Source organism: Oncorhynchus tshawytscha, linkage group LG16 (assembly GCF_018296145.1).
Source record: "Oncorhynchus tshawytscha isolate Ot180627B linkage group LG16, Otsh_v2.0, whole genome shotgun sequence".
NCBI lineage: Eukaryota > Metazoa > Chordata > Actinopteri > Salmoniformes > Salmonidae > Oncorhynchus > Oncorhynchus tshawytscha.
In genome coordinates, this window is record NC_056444.1 from 5756804 (window position 1) to 5776170 (window position 19367).

The 19367-nt window shown below is 44.2% G+C and overlaps 1 protein-coding gene across 1 annotated transcript in view; it reads right to left on the reverse strand.

Annotated features, from left to right (window-relative positions):
* Positions 1 to 5883, reverse strand: part of LOC112237226 (XK-related protein 9-like) — a 30994-nt gene extending 25111 nt beyond the window's left edge. The window contains exons 1-2 of the mRNA XM_042298707.1: positions 5765 to 5883; positions 5029 to 5634 (exon numbers count right to left, since the gene is read on the reverse strand). Coding sequence (XP_042154641.1) covers positions 5029 to 5345 — 317 coding nt within the window. The 5' untranslated portion in view covers positions 5346 to 5634; positions 5765 to 5883. The remainder of the gene's footprint in view (positions 1 to 5028; positions 5635 to 5764) is intronic.
* Between the last annotated feature and the right edge of the window lie 13484 nt (positions 5884 to 19367).

Consider the following 19367-nt stretch of genomic DNA (forward strand, 5'->3'; position numbering starts at 1 on the left):
GAATTGGTATACAGACAGACAGACAGACAGACAGACAGACAGACAGACAGACAGACAGACAGACAGACAGACAGACAGACAGACAGACAGACAGACAGACAGACAGACAGACAGACAGACAGACAGACAGACAGACAGACAGACAGACAGACAGACAGACAGACAGACAGACAGACAGACAGACAGACAGACAGACAGACAGACAGACAGACAGACAGACAGACAGACAAGACAGACAGACAAGACAGACAGACAGACAGACAGACAGTAAAGACTGAACACATAGACAGACAGTACTGGTACTCACTGTATATAGCCAGACAGTTAGACAGACTCATTGACAGACAGTACTGACAGCCCGGTATAAAACTGTTATCATTACACATTGACTCAGTACTGGTACTCACTGTATATAGCCTGGTTATCATTACTCATTGACTCAGTACTGGTAGCCACTGTATATAGCCTGGTTATCATTACTCATTGACTCAGTACTGGTACTCACTGTATATAGCCTGGTTATCATTACTCATTGACTCAGTACTGGTACTCACTGTATATAGCCTGGTTATCATTACTCATTGACTCAGTACTGGTACTCACTGTATATAGCCTGGTTATCATTACTCATTGACTCTGTACTGGTACTCACTGTATATAGCCTGGTTATCATTACTCATTGACTCAGTACTGGTACTCACTGTATATAGCCTGGTTATCATTACTCATTGGCTCAGTACTGGTACTCACTGTATATAGCCTGGTTATCATTACTCATTGACTCAGTACTGGTACTCACTGTATTTAGCCTGGTTATCATTACTCATTGACTCAGTACTGGTACTCACTGTATATAGCCTGGTTATCATTACTCATTGACTCAGTACTGGTACTCACTGTATATAGCCTGGTTATCATTACTCATTGACTCAGTACTGGTACTCACTGTATATAGCCTGGTTATCATTACTCATTGACTCAGTACTGGTACTCACTGTATATAGCCTGGTTATCATTACTCATTGACTCAGTACTGGTACTCACTGTATATAGCCTGGTTATCATTACTCATTGACTCAGTACTGGTACTCACTGTATATAGCCTGGTTATCATTACTCATTGACTCAGTACTGGTACTCACTGTATATAGCCTGGTTATCATTACTCATTGACTCAGTACTGGTACTCACTGTATATAGCCTGGTTATCATTACTCATTGACTCAGTACTGGTACTCACTGTATATAGCCTGGTTATCATTACTCATTGACTCAGTACTGGTACTCACTGTATATAGCCTGGTTATCATTACTCATTGACTCAGTACTGGTACTCACTGTATATAGCCTGGTTATCATTACTCATTGACTCAGTACTGGTACTCACTGTATATAGCCTGGTTATCATTACTCATTGACTCAGTACTGGTACTCACTGTATATAGCCTGGTTATCATTACTCATTGACTCAGTACTGGTACTCACTGTATATAGCCTGGTTATCATTACTCATTGACTCAGTACTGGTACTCACTGTATATAGCCTGGTTATCATTACTCATTGACTCAGTACTGGTACTCACTGTATATAGCCTGGTTATCATTACTCATTGACTCAGTACTGGTACTCACTGTATATAGCCTGGTTATCATTACTCATTGACTCAGTACTGGTACTCACTGTATATAGCCTGGTTATCATTACTCATTGACTCAGTACTGGTACTCACTGTATATAGCCTGGTTATCATTACTCATTGACTCAGTACTGGTACTCACTGTATATAGCCTGGTTATCATTACTCATTGACTCAGTACTGGTACTCACTGTATATAGCCTGGTTATCATTACTCATTGACTCAGTACTGGTACTCACTGTATATAGCCTGGTTATCATTACTCATTGACTCAGTACTGGTACTCACTGTATATAGCCTGGTTATCATTACTCATTGACTCTGTACTGGTACTCACTGTATATAGCCTGGTTATCATTACTCATTGACTCAGTACTGGTACTCACTGTATATAGCCTGGTTATCATTACTCATTGACTCAGTACTGGTACTCACTGTATATAGCCTGGTTATCATTACTCATTGACTCAGTACTGGTACTCACTGTATATAGCCTGGTTATCATTACTCATTGACTCAGTACTGGTACTCACTGTATATAGCCTGGTTATCATTACTCATTGACTCTGTACTGGTACTCACTGTATATAGCCTGGTTATCATCACTCATTGACTCTGTACTGGTACTCACTGTATATAGCCTGGTTATCATTACTCATTGTGTATTTATTCCTCATTATTATGTTTCTATGTTTCTCTCTGTATCGTTGAGAAGGTCCGTAATTGACCATTTCACTGTTAATCTACACCTGTTGTTGACGAAGCATGTGACAAATAACAGTTTGATTTGATTTGATTAACAAAGCGAGAGAGATGCGTAAACATTTGGAAACAAAATATAATTGACATAAAAAGTACAACTTATAAATGAGCTTAGTTCAACTATTGTACCCCTTCAGAACCCACAATATACGCTTGTTTCACTGCAAAGTTTGGAAACTAAGTACACTATGCAGCCTCAAAACGTGGTTAACACTCTAACTTTGATATCATAGATGGTCAGTCCTTGCATCCCATAGATCTGTATATTGATTTGAGAGTGTTGACATTTCTCCAGGCTCATCCCTCAGCTTTTTACCAAAACAGGAGGACACTTTGTTATTCTTTAAACAGCTGATTGACTCTTTAAGTGACTTGTTGCAAAGAGGATGTATGTTTTGGAATATTTGTGTTCTGTAAAAGGCTTCCTTCTGTTCACTCTGTCGATTATGTTAGTATTGTGGAGTAACTACAACGTTGTTGATCCATCCTCATCTTTCTCCTGTCACAGCCATTAAACTCTGTCCTTTAGGTTAGTATTGTGGAGTAACTACAACGTTGTTGATCCATCCTCAGCTTTCTCCTATCACAGCCATTAAACTCTGTCGATTATGTTAGTATTGTGATCCATCCATCCTCATCTTTCTCCTATCACAGCCATTAAACTCTGTCCTTTAGGTTAGTATTGTGGAGTAACTACAACGTTGTTGATCCATCCTCATCTTTCTCCTATCACAGCCATTAAACTCTGTCCTTTAGGTTAGTATTGTGGAGTAACTACAACGTTGTTGATCCATCCTCATCTTTCTCCTATCACAGCCATTAAACTCTGTCCTTTAGGTTAGTATTGTGGAGTAACTACAACGTTGTTGATCCATCCTCATCTTTCTCCTATCACAGCCATTAAACTCTGTCCTTTAGGTTAGTATTGTGGAGTAACTACAACGTTGTTGATCCATCCTCAGCTTTCTCCTATCACAGCCATTAAACTCTGTCCTTTAGGTTAGTATTGTGGAGTAACTACAACGTTGTTGATCCATCCTCATCTTTCTCCTGTCACAGCCATTAAACTCTGTCCTTTAGGTTAGTATTGTGGAGTAACTACAACGTTGTTGATCCATCCTCAGCTTTCTCCTATCACAGCCATTAAACTCTGTCCTTTAGGTTAGTATTGTGGAGTAACTACAACGTTGTTGATCCATCCTCAGCTTTCTCCTATCACAGCCATTAAACTCTGTATCTGTTTTAAAGTCACCATTGGCCTCATGGTGAAATATCTGAGCGGTTTCCTTCCTCTCCAGCAACTCAGTTAGGAAGGATGCCTCTGTCTTTCTAGTGGCTGGGTGTATTGATACACCATCCAAAGTGTAATTAATAACTTCACCGTGATCGAAGGGATATTCCCGTTTTCTTCTTTTTTTTCCACCTCTACCAATCGGTGCCCTTCATTTTGCAAAGCATTGAAAAACCTCCCTGGTCTTTGTGATTAAATCTGTGCTTGAAACTCACAACTCAAATGAGGGACCTTACAGATAATTGTATGTGTGGGGTACAGAGATGAGGTAGTCATTCAAACATCATGTTAAACACTTTTATTGCACACTGAGTGAGTCCATGCAATTTCCTATGTGACTTGTTAAGCACATTTTTACTCCTGAACTTATTTAGGCTCCTTACCATAACAAAGAGGTTGAATACTTATTGATTCAAGACATTTCAGCTTTTACATGTTTATTTAATTTGTAAAAATGTCTAAAAACATTATTCTACTTAGACATTATGGGGTTTTTTGTGTGTAGATCAGTGACACAAAATCTCAATTGTATCCATTTTAAATTCAGACTATAACACAACACACTATGGAAAACGTCAAGGGATGTGAACACTTTCAGAAGGCGCGTTAGAGACAGACAGAAAGACAATAATGTGGTATTTGCAGTCTGCACGTAACATTACCACTATGCCCAAGGAACATCGTTGAGATGCCATTCATTTTACCTGAAGAATGTCGACAACTCCCTGAGAATGACAGATGATGTGTAAAGACAGAGAGAATATAAGGACTGTTGACAACTCCCTCTCACTCCCTGAGAATGACAGATGATGTGTAAAGACAGAGAGAATATAAGGACTGTTGACAACTCCCTCTCACTCCCTGAGAATGACAGATGATGTGTAAAGACAGAGAGAATATAAGGACTGTTGACAACTCCCTCGCACTTCCTGAGAATGACAGATGATGTGTAAAGACAGAGAGAATATAAGGACTGTTGACAACTCTCTCGCACTTCCTGAGAATGACAGATGATGTGTAAAGAATATTAGGACATGGATTTTCATTCCCATGCAAGAGAACACAGTCTTATCTGTCATTGTACTTGTCTTTGTGTTAAGTAAGTCTGACTTTATAACACTAACCTGCATCTAAAGATCTGATTTCAGAAGATACCAGGGTACAAAGGCTAAATAACTGTCAAAGATGAAAATACTTTCGGATGATTTCGTCATCCCCCTCGGGGAAGTGTACTATCGTGTGTATATGTTGTGAACATCTCAATCTAATGTCACTATGAAGTTGAGAATAAATATAATATTCAATATTCATATATGTCACCTAATACCTTCACATACCTGGTGAAGATGCCCGTCTGCATGACATGGAGTCCAATCAGTCCTCCTCTATTCATCTCACATATCAGCCCATCTCCACCTGGGTTAACAAGGGGTTTTCGCATGTCATCTCTGTACCAGGTGTAGCTGAAGACCTGTGTGGCTGCCGATGCGACCGCCACAGAGAGCAGAGTCAGTCCAGCCCAGATCAGGTCTCCGACCAGGAAGTACTTCACTGCTAGTCCAACGTCTGTCACAATGTCCACCAGGTAAAAGCCCAGTCCGATGATGGTACAGATCCATCGTGTTTTAGTGAACTCCGAGTCTGTTTGAAGCATGTTTTGCTGCTCAGTTTTCACTCAATGGCAAATAAGTCACTAAGTCAATGACTAAAGTGAGAATTCTGTCAATGTAAATCTTCTGGGGGATTGATTGAGCTTGTTTTTTTTTGGGGGGGGGGAGTTGTTGGTTCTGGAATTACTTATTTGCATAGTTGCTATGGGGAGGAATGGTTCGTCCTTTAATCACGCGAAGTTGCCTGCCTCCCATATGAACAACACTTCCCATCAGGTCTGGGATTTCCGAGATTATACTGTCCACGAGAACGTTTGAGAACATCTCAATACCCTGTAAAAGAAGATTACAGAATTTTAGGACCAGAAATCAGATACATCATAAATACAATTTTAGTCACATACATAAATTATGTTTAAACCATTAAACTATTCACGTATAAATAAAACAGTCAAATCCATACATTGCCGTGACTGTACTTGAGCTCAGATGATGTGTCCTGTTTCTCTGATTTCACATTACCCTTTGCCTTCTCTTCTCTCATCGTAAACTCTTGATAATGAACTGCTGACGAGGTGGCAGGTAACCTAGCAGTTAAGAGCATTGGGCCAGTAACCGAAAGTTCACTGGTTTGTATCCCCCTGAGCAAGGCAATTCTTTCTTTCTTTATTTTTAGGCCAGTTGAGAACAAGTTCTCATGTACAACTCCGACCTGGCCAAGATAAAGCAAAGCAGATCGACACATACAACAACACAGAGTTACACATGGAGTAAACAAACATACAGTCAATAACACAGTAGAAAAAGAAAAGTCTATATACAGTGAGTGGAAATGAGGTAGGATAAGAGAGGTAAGGCAATAAATAGGCCATGGTGGCGAAGTAATTACAATATAGCAATTAAACACTGGGATGGTAGAATGTGCATAAGATTAATGTGCAAGTAGAGATACTGGGGTGCAAAGGATCAAGATAAATAAATAATACAGTATGGGGATGAGGTAGGTAGATAGATGGGCTGTTTACAGATGGGCTATGTACAGGTGCAGTGATTTGTGAGCTGCTCTGACAGCTGGTGCTTAAAGCTAGTTAGGGAGATGTGAGTCTCCAGCTTCAGAGCTTTTTGCAGTTTGTTCCAGTCATTGGCAGCAGAGAATTGGAAGGAAAGGCAACCAAAGGAGTGATTGGCTTTGGGGGTGACCAGTGAATTACACCTGCTGGAGTGCGTGATACAGGTGGGTGCTGCTATGGTGACCAGTGAGCTGGTCCACTTAACCCTAATGCTCCTGTAAGTCACTCAGTTAATTAAATAGCAGAGCACACACAGCCAATCAGTTTCATCTAACAGGTGAGTAGAGCACACACAGCCAATCAGTTTCATCTAACAGGTGAGTAGAGCACACAACAGCCAATCAGTTTCATCTAACAGGTGAGTAGAGCACACAACAGCCAATCAGTTTCATCTAACAGGTGAGTAGAGCACACAACAGCCAATCAGGTTCATCTAACAGGTGAGTAGAGCACACACAGCCAATCAGTTTTATCTAACAGGTGAGTAGAGCACACACAGCCAATCAGGTTGGTTCATCTAACAGGTGAGTAGAGCACACAACAGCCAATCAGTTTCATCTAACAGGTGAGTAGAGCACACACAGCCAATCAGGTTCATCTAAAAGGTGAGTTGAGCACACACAGCCAATCAGGTTGGTTCATCTAACAGGTGAATAGAGCACTCACAGCCAATCAGTTTCATCTAACAGGTGAGCACTCTCTCCCTGTCCTGAACAATTCCATAACCTACTGTAGCAACTAGTTCTGTTGGATGTGTCATTTTTCAAACTAAAGCCTTTTCAAACAATCCCAACAACCATATGGCAAGTTATTCTGAATTCAAGGTCAAGAGTCTAAGGACCTAGGGCCGGGGTTCTACTACGGTGACATATGGAATTGTCACGACTTCTGCCGAATTCGGTCCCTCTCCTTGTTCGGGTGACGTTCGACTAGCCATCGCCGATCCACTTTTCATTTTCCATTTGTTTTGTCTTTGTCTTACACACCTGGTTTCAATTCCCCAATTACTTGTTCATTATTTAACTCTCTGTTGTCTGTTTGTAATTGTTTGCTCTTTTATTGTATATGTTGAGTAAAGATTATTTACTCATATCTGCTCTCCTGCGCCTGACTCCTCTACACCAGCTACACACAGACCTCGTTACAGGAATTGTTTTAAGAAGGTCTTACCAAGGATCATTTAGCTATTTGCTTTTGAAAAAATATCTTCAAATGATTTGATCAAACATTGAATTTGGTCTTACAAACACGTTGAATAACATATACATGGAAAAACAAATGGTAAAAAAATATATATATATATATATATATATACTGCTCAAAACAATAAAGGGAACACTTAAACAACACAATGTAACTCCAAGTCAATCACACTTCTGTGAAATCAAACTGTCCACTTAGGAAGCAACACTGATTGACAATAAATTTCACATGCTGTTGTGCAAATGGAATAGACAACAGGTGGAAATTATAGGCAATTAGCAAGACACCCCCAATAAAGGAGTGGTTCTGCAGGTGGTGACCACAGACCACTTCTCAGTTCCTATGCTTCCTGGCTGATGTTTTTGGTCACTTTTGAATGTTGGCGGTGATTTCACCTTAGTGGTAGCATGAGATGGAGTCTACAACCCACACAAGTGGCTCAGGTAGTGCAGCTCATCCAGGATGGCACATCAATGTGAGCTGTGACAAGAAGGTTTGCTGTGTCTGTCAGCGTAGTGTCCAGAGCATGGAGGCGCTACAAGGAGACAGGCCAGTACATCAGGAGTCGTGGAGGAGGCCGTAGGAGGGCAACAACCCAGCAGCACGACCGCTACCTCCGCCTTTGTGCAAGGAGGAGCAGGAGGAGCACTGCCAGAGCCCTGCAAAATGACCTCCAGCAGGCCACAAATGTGCATGTGTCTGCTCAAACGGTCAGAAACAGACTCCATGAGGGTGGTATGAGGGCCCGACGTCCACAGCCCAACACCGTGCAGGACGTTTGGCATTTGCCAGAGAACACCAAGATTGGCAAATTCGCCACTGGCGCCCTGTGCTCTTCACAGATGAAAGCAGGTTCACACTAAGCACATGTGACAGACGTGACAGAGTCTGGAGACGCCGTGGAGAACGTTCTGCTGCCTGCAACATCCTCCAGCATGACCAGTTTGGCGGTGGGTCAGTCATGGTGTGGGGTGGCATTTCTTTGGGGGGCCGCACAGCCCTCCATGTGCTCGCCAGAGGTAGCCTGACTGCCATTAGGTACCGATATAAGATCCTCAGACCCCTTGTGAGACCATATGCTCGTGCGGTTGGCCCTGGGTTCCTCCTAATGCAAGACAATGCTAGACCACATGTGGCTGGAGTGTGTCAGCAGTTCCTGCAAGAGGAAGGCATTGATGCTATGGACTGGCCTGCCCGTTCCCCAGACCTGAATCCAATTGAGCACATCATGTCTCGCTCCATCCACCAACGTCACATTGCACCACAGACTGTCCAAGAGTTGGCAGATGCTTTAGTCCAGGTCTGGGAGGAGATCCCACAGGAGACCATCCGCCACCTCATCAGGAGCATGGCCAGGCGTTGTAGGGAGGTCATACAGGCACGTGGAGGCCACACACACTACTGAGCCTCATTTTGACTTGTTTTAAGGACATTACATCAAAGTTGGATCAGCCTGTAGTGTGGTTTTCCACTTTAATTTTGAGTGTGACTCCAAATCCAGACCTCCATGGGTTGATACATTTGATTTCCATTGATAATTTTTGTGTGATTTTGTTGTCAGCACATTCAACTATGTAAAGAAAAAAGTATTTAATCAGAATATTTCATTCATTCAGATCTAGGATGTGTTATTTTAGTGTTCCCTTTATTTTTTTGAGCGGTGTATATATATATATATATATATATATATATGAAAAGGAAGTATGTTTTGAAGTATCTGAGATATGTAAAAACAAAAAAAAGATCTGAAAAAAATTTACAAATTTTTTTATTTTATTTTTTTTACTGTGAAATGATCCATTTGTTCCATTCATTTATCAGCCCAGTACTGGGTTACCTTCAGACGAGTCCCGGGACACTTCGGAGAACTGACACGGAGCACATCACCATGTTCATGAGAGTCTCGTCATTCCATAACTCCATGTTAGTTTTCAAACCGTTCTGACAAACATCGTTCTGTAGCTCCGACCTCGGTGGAAAATATGTGTTCTTAAAACTGATGGATTTAATGGAAATTTTGTTATTAGGCTGACTAGATTAACGCGTAAATCAGTCGACTATGGTTCTACATCACGCTAGTCAACCATCTGTCTCTTTACATCTCCCCCCACATTACACGTCCTCAATCGTTGGAACTCCAAGGGATGAAAGACATAAGATCAGTCAAGTGAAACAGTAAATATTAGGTGAAGGAAAGCACAACGATACTGACTGACTTGTAGTCACCACTACTCCTCTACAGTCAGTGAATCAGGTGACCTACTCCACAGTCTACAGTCAGTGAATCAGGTGACCTACTCCACAGCCTACAGTCAGTGAATCAGGTGACCTACTCCACAGCCTACAGTCAGTGAATCAGGTGACCTACTCCACAGTCTACAGTCAGTGAATCAGGTGACCTACTCCACAGTCTACAGTCAGTGAATCAGGTGACCTACTCCACAGTCTACAGTCAGTGAATCAGGTGACCTACTCCACAGTCTACAGTCAGTGAATCAGGTGACCTACTCCACAGTCTACAGTCAGTGAATCAGGTGACCTACTCCACAGTCTACAGTCAGTGAAACAGGTGACCAACTCCACAGTCTACAGTCAGTGAATCAGGTGACCTACTCCACAGTCTACAGTCAGTGAATCAGGTGACCTACTCCACAGTCTACAGTCAGTGAATCAGGTGACCTACTCCACAGTCTACAGTCAGTGAATCAGGTGACCTACTCCACAGTCTACAGTCAGTGAATCAGGTGACCTACTCCACAGTCTACAGTCAGTGAATCAGGTGACCTACTCCACAGTCTACAGTCAGTGAATCAGGTGACCTACTCCACAGTCTACAGTCAGTGAATCAGGTGACCTACTCCACAGTCTACAGTCAGTGAATCAGGTGACCTACTCCACAGTCTACAGTCAGTGAATCAGGTGACCTACTCCACAGTCTACAGTCAGTGAATCAGGTGACCTACTCCACAGTCTACAGTCAGTGAATCAGGTGACCTACTCCACAGTCTACAGTCAGTGAATCAGGTGACCTACTCCACAGTCTACAGTCAGTGAATCAGGTGACCTACTCCACAGTCTACAGTCAGTGAATCAGGTGACCTACTCCACAGTCTACAGTCAGTGAATCAGGTGACCTACTCCACAGTCTACAGTCAGTGAATCAGGTGACCTACTCCACAGTCTACAGTCAGTGAATCAGGTGACCTACTCCACAGTCTACAGTCAGTGAATCAGGTGACCTACTCCACAGTCTACAGTCAGTGAATCAGGTGACCTACTCCACAGTCTACAGTCAGTGAATCAGGTGACCTACTCCACAGTCTACAGTCAGTGAATCAGGTGACCTACTCCACAGTCTACAGTCAGTGAATCAGGTGACCTACTCCACAGTCTACAGTCAGTGAATCAGGTGACCTACTCCACAGTCTACAGTCAGTGAATCAGGTGACCTACTCCACAGTCTACAGTCAGTGAATCAGGTGACCTACTCCACAGTCTACAGTCAGTGAATCAGGTGACCTACTCCACAGTCTACAGTCAGTGAATCAGGTGACCTACTCCACAGTCTACAGTCAGTGAATCAGGTGACCTACTCCACAGTCTACAGTCAGTGAATCAGGTGACCTACTCCACAGTCTACAGTCAGTGAATCAGGTGACCTACTCCACAGTCTACAGTCAGTGAATCAGGTGACCTACTCCACAGTCTACAGTCAGTGAATCAGGTGACCTACTCCACAGTCTACAGTCAGTGAATCAGGTGACCTACTCCACAGTCTACAGTCAGTGAATCAGGTGACCTACTCCACAGTCTACAGTCAGTGAATCAGGTGACCTACTCCACAGTCTACAGTCAGTGAATCAGGTGACCTACTCCACAGTCTACAGTCAGTGAATCAGGTGACCTACTCCACAGTCTACAGTCAGTGAATCAGGTGACCTACTCCACAGTCTACAGTCAGTGAATCAGGTGACCTACTCCACAGTCTACAGTCAGTGAATCAGGTGACCTACTCCACAGTCTACAGTCAGTGAATCAGGTGACCTACTCCACAGTCTACAGTCAGTGAATCAGGTGACCTACTCCACAGTCTACAGTCAGTGAATCAGGTGACCTACTCCACAGCCTACAGTCAGTGAATCAGGTGACCTACTCCACAGTCTACAGTCAGTGAATCAGGTGACCTACTCCACAGTCTACAGTCAGTGAATCAGGTGACCTACTCCACAGTCTACAGTCAGTGAATCAGGTGACCTACTCCACAGTCTACAGTCAGTGAATCAGGTGACCAAGCACACTACTCCACAGTCTACAGTCAGTGAATCAGGTGACCTACTCCACAGTCTACAGTCAGTGAAACAGGTGACCAAGCACACTACTCCACAGTCTAGTCAGTGAATCAGGTGACCTACTCCACAGCCTACAGTCAGTGAATCAGGTGACCTACTCCACAGTCTACAGTCAGTGAATCAGGTGACCTACTCCACAGTCTACAGTCAGTGAATCAGGTGACCTACTCCACAGTCTACAGTCAGTGAATCAGGTGACCTACTCCACAGTCTACAGTCAGTGAATCAGGTGACCTACTCCACAGTCTACAGTCAGTGAATCAGGTGACCTACTCCACAGTCTACAGTCAGTGAATCAGGTGACCTACTCCACAGTCTACAGTCAGTGAATCAGGTGACCAACTCCACAGTCTACAGTCAGTGAATCAGGTGACCAACTCCACAGTCTACAGTCAGTGAATCAGGTGACCTACTCCACAGTCTACAGTCAGTGAATCAGGTGACCTACTCCACAGTCTACAGTCAGTGAATCAGGTGACCAACTCCACAGTCTACAGTCAGTGAATCAGGTGACCTACTCCACAGTCTACAGTCAGTGAATCAGGTGACCTACTCCACAGCCTACAGTCAGTGAAACAGGTGACCAACTCCACAGCCTACAGTCAGTGAATCAGGTGACCTACTCCACAGTCTACAGTCAGTGAATCAGGTGACCAAGCACACTACTCCACAGTCTACAGTCAGTGAATCAGGTGACCTACTCCACAGTCTACAGTCAGTGAATCAGGTGACCTACTCCACAGCCTACAGTCAGTGAATCAGGTGACCAACTCCACAGTCTACAGTCAGTGAATCAGGTGACCAACTCCACAGTCTACAGTCAGTGAATCAGGTGACCTACTCCACAGCCTACAGTCAGTGAATCAGGTGACCAACTCCACAGTCTACAGTCAGTGAATCAGGTGACCTACTCCACAGTCTACAGTCAGTGAATCAGGTGACCTACTCCACAGCCTACAGTCAGTGAATCAGGTGACCAACTCCACAGTCTACAGTCAGTGAATCAGGTGACCAAACACACTACTCCACAGTCTACAGTCAGTGAATCAGGTGACACTACTCCACAGTCTACAGTCAGTGAATCAGGTGACCTACTCCACAGCCTACAGTCAGTGAATCAGGTGACCAACTCCACAGCCTACAGTCAGTGAATCAGGTGACCAACTCCACAGCCTACAGTCAGTGAATCAGGTGACCAAGCACACTACTCCACAGCCTACAGTCAGTGAATCAGGTGACCTACTCCACAGTCTACAGTCAGTGAATCAGGTGTGACACTACTCCACAGTCTACAGTCAGTGAATCAGGTGACCTACTCCACAGCCTACAGTCAGTGAAACAGGTGACCACAGCACACTACTCCACAGTCTACAGTCAGTGAATCAGGTGACCTACTCCACAGCCTACAGTCAGTGAATCAGGTGACCAACTCCACAGTCTACAGTCAGTGAATCAGGTGACCTACTCCACAGTCTACAGTCAGTGAATCAGGTGACCAAGCACACTACTCCACAGTCTACAGTCAGTGAATCAGGTGACCAAGCACACTACTCCACAGTCTACAGTCAGTGAATCAGGTGACCAAGCACACTACTCCACAGCCTACAGTCAGTGAATCAGGTGACCAAGCACACTACTCCACAGTCTACAGTCAGTGAATCAGGTGACCTACTCCACAGTCTACAGTCAGTGAATCAGGTGACCAAGCACACTACTCCACAGCCTACAGTCAGTGAATCAGGTGACCAAGCACACTACTCCACAGCCTACAGTCAGTGAATCAGGTGACCAAGCACACTACTCCACAGTCTACAGTCAGTGAATCAGGTGACCAAGCACACTACTCCACAGCCTACAGTCAGTGAATCAGGTGACCAAGCACACTACTCCACAGCCTAGTCAGTGAATCAGGTGACCAAGCACACTACTCCACAGTCTACAGTCAGTGAATCAGGTGACCTACTCCACAGTCTACAGTCAGTGAATCAGGTGACCAAGCACACTACTCCACAGCCTACAGTCAGTGAATCAGGTGACCAAGCACACTACTCCACAGCCTACAGTCAGTGAATCAGGTGACCAAGCACACTACTCCACAGTCTACAGTCAGTGAATCAGGTGACCAAGCACACTACTCCACAGCCTACAGTCAGTGAAACAGGTGCACACTACTCCACAGCCTACAGTCAGTGAATCAGGTGACCAAGCACACTACTCCACAGTCTACAGTCAGTGAATCAGGTGACCAAGCACACTACTCCACAGCCTACAGTCAGTGAATCAGGTGACCAAGCACACTACTCCACAGCCTAGTCAGTGAATCAGGTGACCAAGCACACTACTCCACAGTCTACAGTCAGTGAATCAGGTGACCTACTCCACAGTCTACAGTCAGTGAATCAGGTGACCAAGACACTACTCCACAGCCTACAGTCAGTGAATCAGGTGACCAAGCACACTACTCCACAGCCTACAGTCAGTGAATCAGGTGACCAAGCACACTACTCCACAGTCTACAGTCAGTGAATCAGGTGACCAAGCACACTACTCCACAGCCTACAGTCAGTGAATCAGGTGACCAAGCACACTACTCCACAGTCTACAGTCAGTGAATCAGGTGACCAAGCACACTACTCCACAGTCTACAGTCAGTGAATCAGGTGACCAAGCACACTACTCCACAGTCTACAGTCAGTGAATCAGGTGACCAAGCACACTACTCCACAGCCTACAGTCAGTGAATCAGGTGACCAAGCACACTACTCCACAGCCTAGTCAGTGAATCAGGTGACCAAGCACACTACTCCACAGTCTACAGTCAGTGAATCAGGTGACCAAGCACTCCACAGTCTACAGTCAGTGAATCAGGTGACCAAGCACACTACTCCACAGCCTACAGTCAGTGAATCAGGTGACCAAGCACACTACTCCACAGCCTACAGTCAGTGAATCAGGTGACCAAGCACACTACTCCACAGTCTACAGTCAGTGAATCAGGTGACCAAGCACACTACTCCACAGCCTACAGTCAGTGAAACAGGTGACCAAGCACACTACTCCACAGTCTACAGTCAGTGAATCAGGTGACCAAACACACTACTCCACAGCCTACAGTCAGTGAAACAGGTGACCAAGCACACTACTCCACAGCCTACAGTCAGTGAATCAGGTGACCAAGCACACTACTCCACAGCCTACAGTCAGTGAATCAGGTGACCAAGCACACTACTCCACAGTCTACAGTCAGTGAATCAGGTGACCTACTCCACAGCCTCTCTCTTTTCTCCAAACTCATGTGACAATAGCTCCACCCTAGTGTTAACTGTAACCAACACACCTAGCAAGCAATCATATGACATAATTGATTCAACGACTGGGCTGTGTGTGTGTGTGTGTGTGTGTGTGTGTGTGTGTGTGTGTGTGTGTGTGTGTGTGTGTGTGTGTGTGTGTGTGTGTGTGTGTGTGTGTATGTGTTGATAGGAGTTAACTACTGCAGACGTACAGCAGTAAGCAAAGTCCACATTCAGGTGGAGCTTCTGTCTCCACCCTGCCAGAACTATTCTTTAAACATAACGTGTGAGAGTGATTGTGTGTGTGTGTGTGTGTGTGCGTGTGTGCGTGCGTGTGTGTGTGTGTGTGTGTGTGTGTGTGCGTGCGTGCGTGCGTGCGCGCGTGTGTGTGTGTGTGCCTGTCTGTCTATCTGTCCATCATATTAATACTTAGTTTCCAAGACTCTGACCCTAATTATTTTGATCAAGGAAATTAAAGAGTAAACTTACGTATTTTCTTTGTGCGCAAACCAACAGAACTTCATTCACATCTTCTCAAATTCACCTTGTTCTGGGTCACACAGAAGACTCGGGTCGGTACCGTAACACCTATGAAAACTACAGGTTCCAGAACCGTATACAGTACATTCGGAAAGTATTCAGACCCCTTGACTTTTTCCACATTTTGTTACATTACAGCCTTACTCTAAAATTGATCAAATATTTTTTTCCCTCAGCAATCTACACACAGTACGCTATAATGACAAAGCTTCTTTTTTTGTTTTTTTTTGTTACAAAAACAAAAACAGAAATACCTTATTTACATAAGTATTCAAACCCTTTGCTATGAGACTCGAAACTGAGCTCAGGTGCATCATGTTTGGATCATCCTTGAGATGTTTCTATAACTTGATTGGAGGACACTTGTCGTAAATGGATTGGACATGATTTGGCGCACACCTGTCTATATAAGGTCTCACAGTTGACAGTGCATGTCAGAGCAAAAACCAAGCCATGAAGTTGAAGGAATTGTCCTTAGAGCTCCAAGACAGGATTGTCTCGAGGCAAAGATCTGGTGAAGGATACCAAATCATTTCTGCAGCATTGAAGGTCCCCAAGAACACAGTGGCCTCCATCAATCTTAAATTGAAGTTTGGAAGCACCAAGACTCTTCCTAGAGCTGGCCGACCAGCCAAACTGGGAGAACCTTCCAGAAGGACAACCATCTCTGCAGCACTCAACCCATCAGGCCTTTCTGGTAGAGTGGTCAGACGGAAGCAACTCCTCAGTGAATGTCACATGACAGCCCGCTTGGAGTTTGTTAAAAGGCTTCTAAAGGACTCTCAGACCATGAGAAAAACCTGCTCCAGAGCCCTCAGGACCTCAATACTGGGGGGCGAAGGTTCACCTTCTAACAGGACAACGACCCTAAGTACACAGCCACAACAACGCAGGAGTGGCTTCGGGACAAGTCTCTGAATGTCCTTGAGTTGCCCAGCCAGAGCCCAGACTTGAACCCGATCGATCAAACATCTCTGGAGAGACCTGAAAATAGCTGTGCAGTGACGCTCCCCATCCAACCTGACAGAGCTTGAGAGGATCTGCAGAGAAGAATGGGAGAAACTCCCCAGATACAGGTGTGCCAAGCTTGTAGCATCATACCCAAGAAGACTAGAGGATGTAATCGCTGCCAAAGGTGCTTCAACAAAGTACTGAGTGAAGGGTCTGAATACTTATGGAAATGTGATATTTCAGTTTATGTTTTGCAAAAATGTATAAAAACCTGTTTTTGCTTTGTCATTATGCGGTATTGTGTGTAGATCGATGAGAGAAAAAACAACAAACAATTTAAGCGTACGATAAGTCTGTAACGTAACAGAACGTGGAAAAAGTCAAGGGGTCTGAATACTTTTTCAAATGCACTGTATTGGGAAACAGACAAATAAAACAGTCATATATCAGGATATTCTATTTAAAACAGGTAGTTATTTATTTATTGAAAAATGGAAATGGTTGCTCTCAATGAAATACACCGATCGATGGAACACAGAACCCTCTACGTTGAACCCTCAGGAATAAAAGGTGTGCTTTTTTTAATGTTGTTGTTCCCAGGGGAAACTATAGTTCTTACTTTTTTTTATTTATCCGTTATTTTACCAGGTAATTTGACTGAGAACACGTTCTCATTTGCAGCAACGACCTGGGGAATAGTTACAGGGGAGAGGAGGGGGATGAATGAGCCAATTATAAACTGGGGATTATTAGGTGACTGTGATGGTTTGAGGGGCAGATTGGGAATTTAGCCAGGACACCGGGGTTAACACCCCTACTCTTGTTACGATAAATGAGTGAGGAGGTGTGGAGTCAGGCGCAGAGAGCAAAAGATGTGGGAAAAAACATGCTTTAATGTCCCAGAAACATAACATGAACCAAAAGAAGAAAACAAATGATCAGAAATATAAACGGACAGCGTGAAACCCAAATACAAACAAAATACACTCAACCAACAAAACAGACTAACAAGCCCGCACGAAACAGAAGCGGGCTGAACAAACTATATATAACCCCACCCTAACAACCAAACAAGAAACAGGTGATACCAATCAGACAAAACCAAAGGAACACAGAACGGCGATAGCTAGTAGACCGGTGACGACGACCGCCACCCGAACAAGAAGGGGAGTCACCTTCAGTAATATTCGTGACAACTCTTACAATTAAGTGCCATGGGATCTTTATTGACCTCAGAGAGTCAGGACTCCCGTTTAACGTCCCATCCGAAAGACGGCACCCTACACAGGGCGGTGTCCCCAATCACTGCCCTGGGGCATTGGGATATTTATTTTTTTAGACCAGAGGAAAGAGTGCCTCCTACTGGCCCTCCAACACCACTTCCAGCAGCATCTGGTCTCCCATCCAGGGACTGACCAGGACCAACCCTGCTTATCTTCAGAAGCAAACCAGCAGTGGTATGCAGGGTGGTATGCTGCTGGCGATGCTGCCTACGTACCGTGCTGCCTACGTACCGTGACACAGTATGCCTGGGCTATTGAGTGTCACAGTATGCCTGGGCTATTGAGTGTCACAGTATGCCTGGGCTATTGAGTGACACAGTATGCTGGGCTATTGAGTGACACAGTATGCCTGGGCTATTGAGTGACACAGTATGCTGGGCTATTGAGTGTCACAGTATGCCTGGGCTATTGAGTGACACAGTATGCCTGGGCTATTGAGTGACACAGTATGCCTGGGCTATTGAGTGACACAGTATGCCTGGGCTATTGAGTAACACAGTATGCCTGGGCTATTGAGTAACACAGTATGGCTGGGCTATTGAGTAACACAGTATGCCTGGGCTATTGAGTAACACAGTATGGCTGGGCTATTGAGTAACACAGTATGGCTGCGCTATTGAGTAACACAGGATGCCTGGGCTATAGAGTAACACAGTATGGCTGGGCTATTGAGTAAAACAGTATGCCTGGGCTATTGAGTAACACAGTATGCCTGGGCTATTGAGTAACACAGTATGCCTGGGCTATTGAGTGTCACAGTATGCCTGGGCTATTGAGTAACACAGTATGCTTGGGCTATTGAGTAACACAGTATGCCTGGGCTATTGAGTGTCACAGTATGGCTGGGCTATTGAGTAACACAGTATGGCTGCGCTATTGAGTAAGACAGGATGCCTGGGCTATTGAGTAACACAGTATGGCTGGGCTATTGAGTAAAACAGTATGCCTGGGCTATTGAGTAACACAGTATGCCTGGGCTATTGAGTTCACAGTATGCCTGGGCTATTGAGTAACACAGTATGCTTGGGCTATTGAGTAACACAGTATGCCTGGGCTATTGAGTGTCACAGTATGGCTGGGCTATTGAGTGTCACAGTATGCCTGGGCTATTGAGTAACACAGTATGCCTGGGCTATTGAGTAACACAGTATGAGTCATAAAACCTAGCGTTAATAACCGGAAATATTTTTTCCTTGGTTTTTAGAACTACTTCATATAAGGCCATCAGACTGTTAAACAGCCACCACTAACATTGAGTGGCTACTGCCAACACACTGTCAATGACACTGACTCTACTCCAGCCACTTTAATCATGGGAATTGATGGGAAATTATGTAAATATATCACTAGCCACTTTAAACAATGCTACCTTATATAATG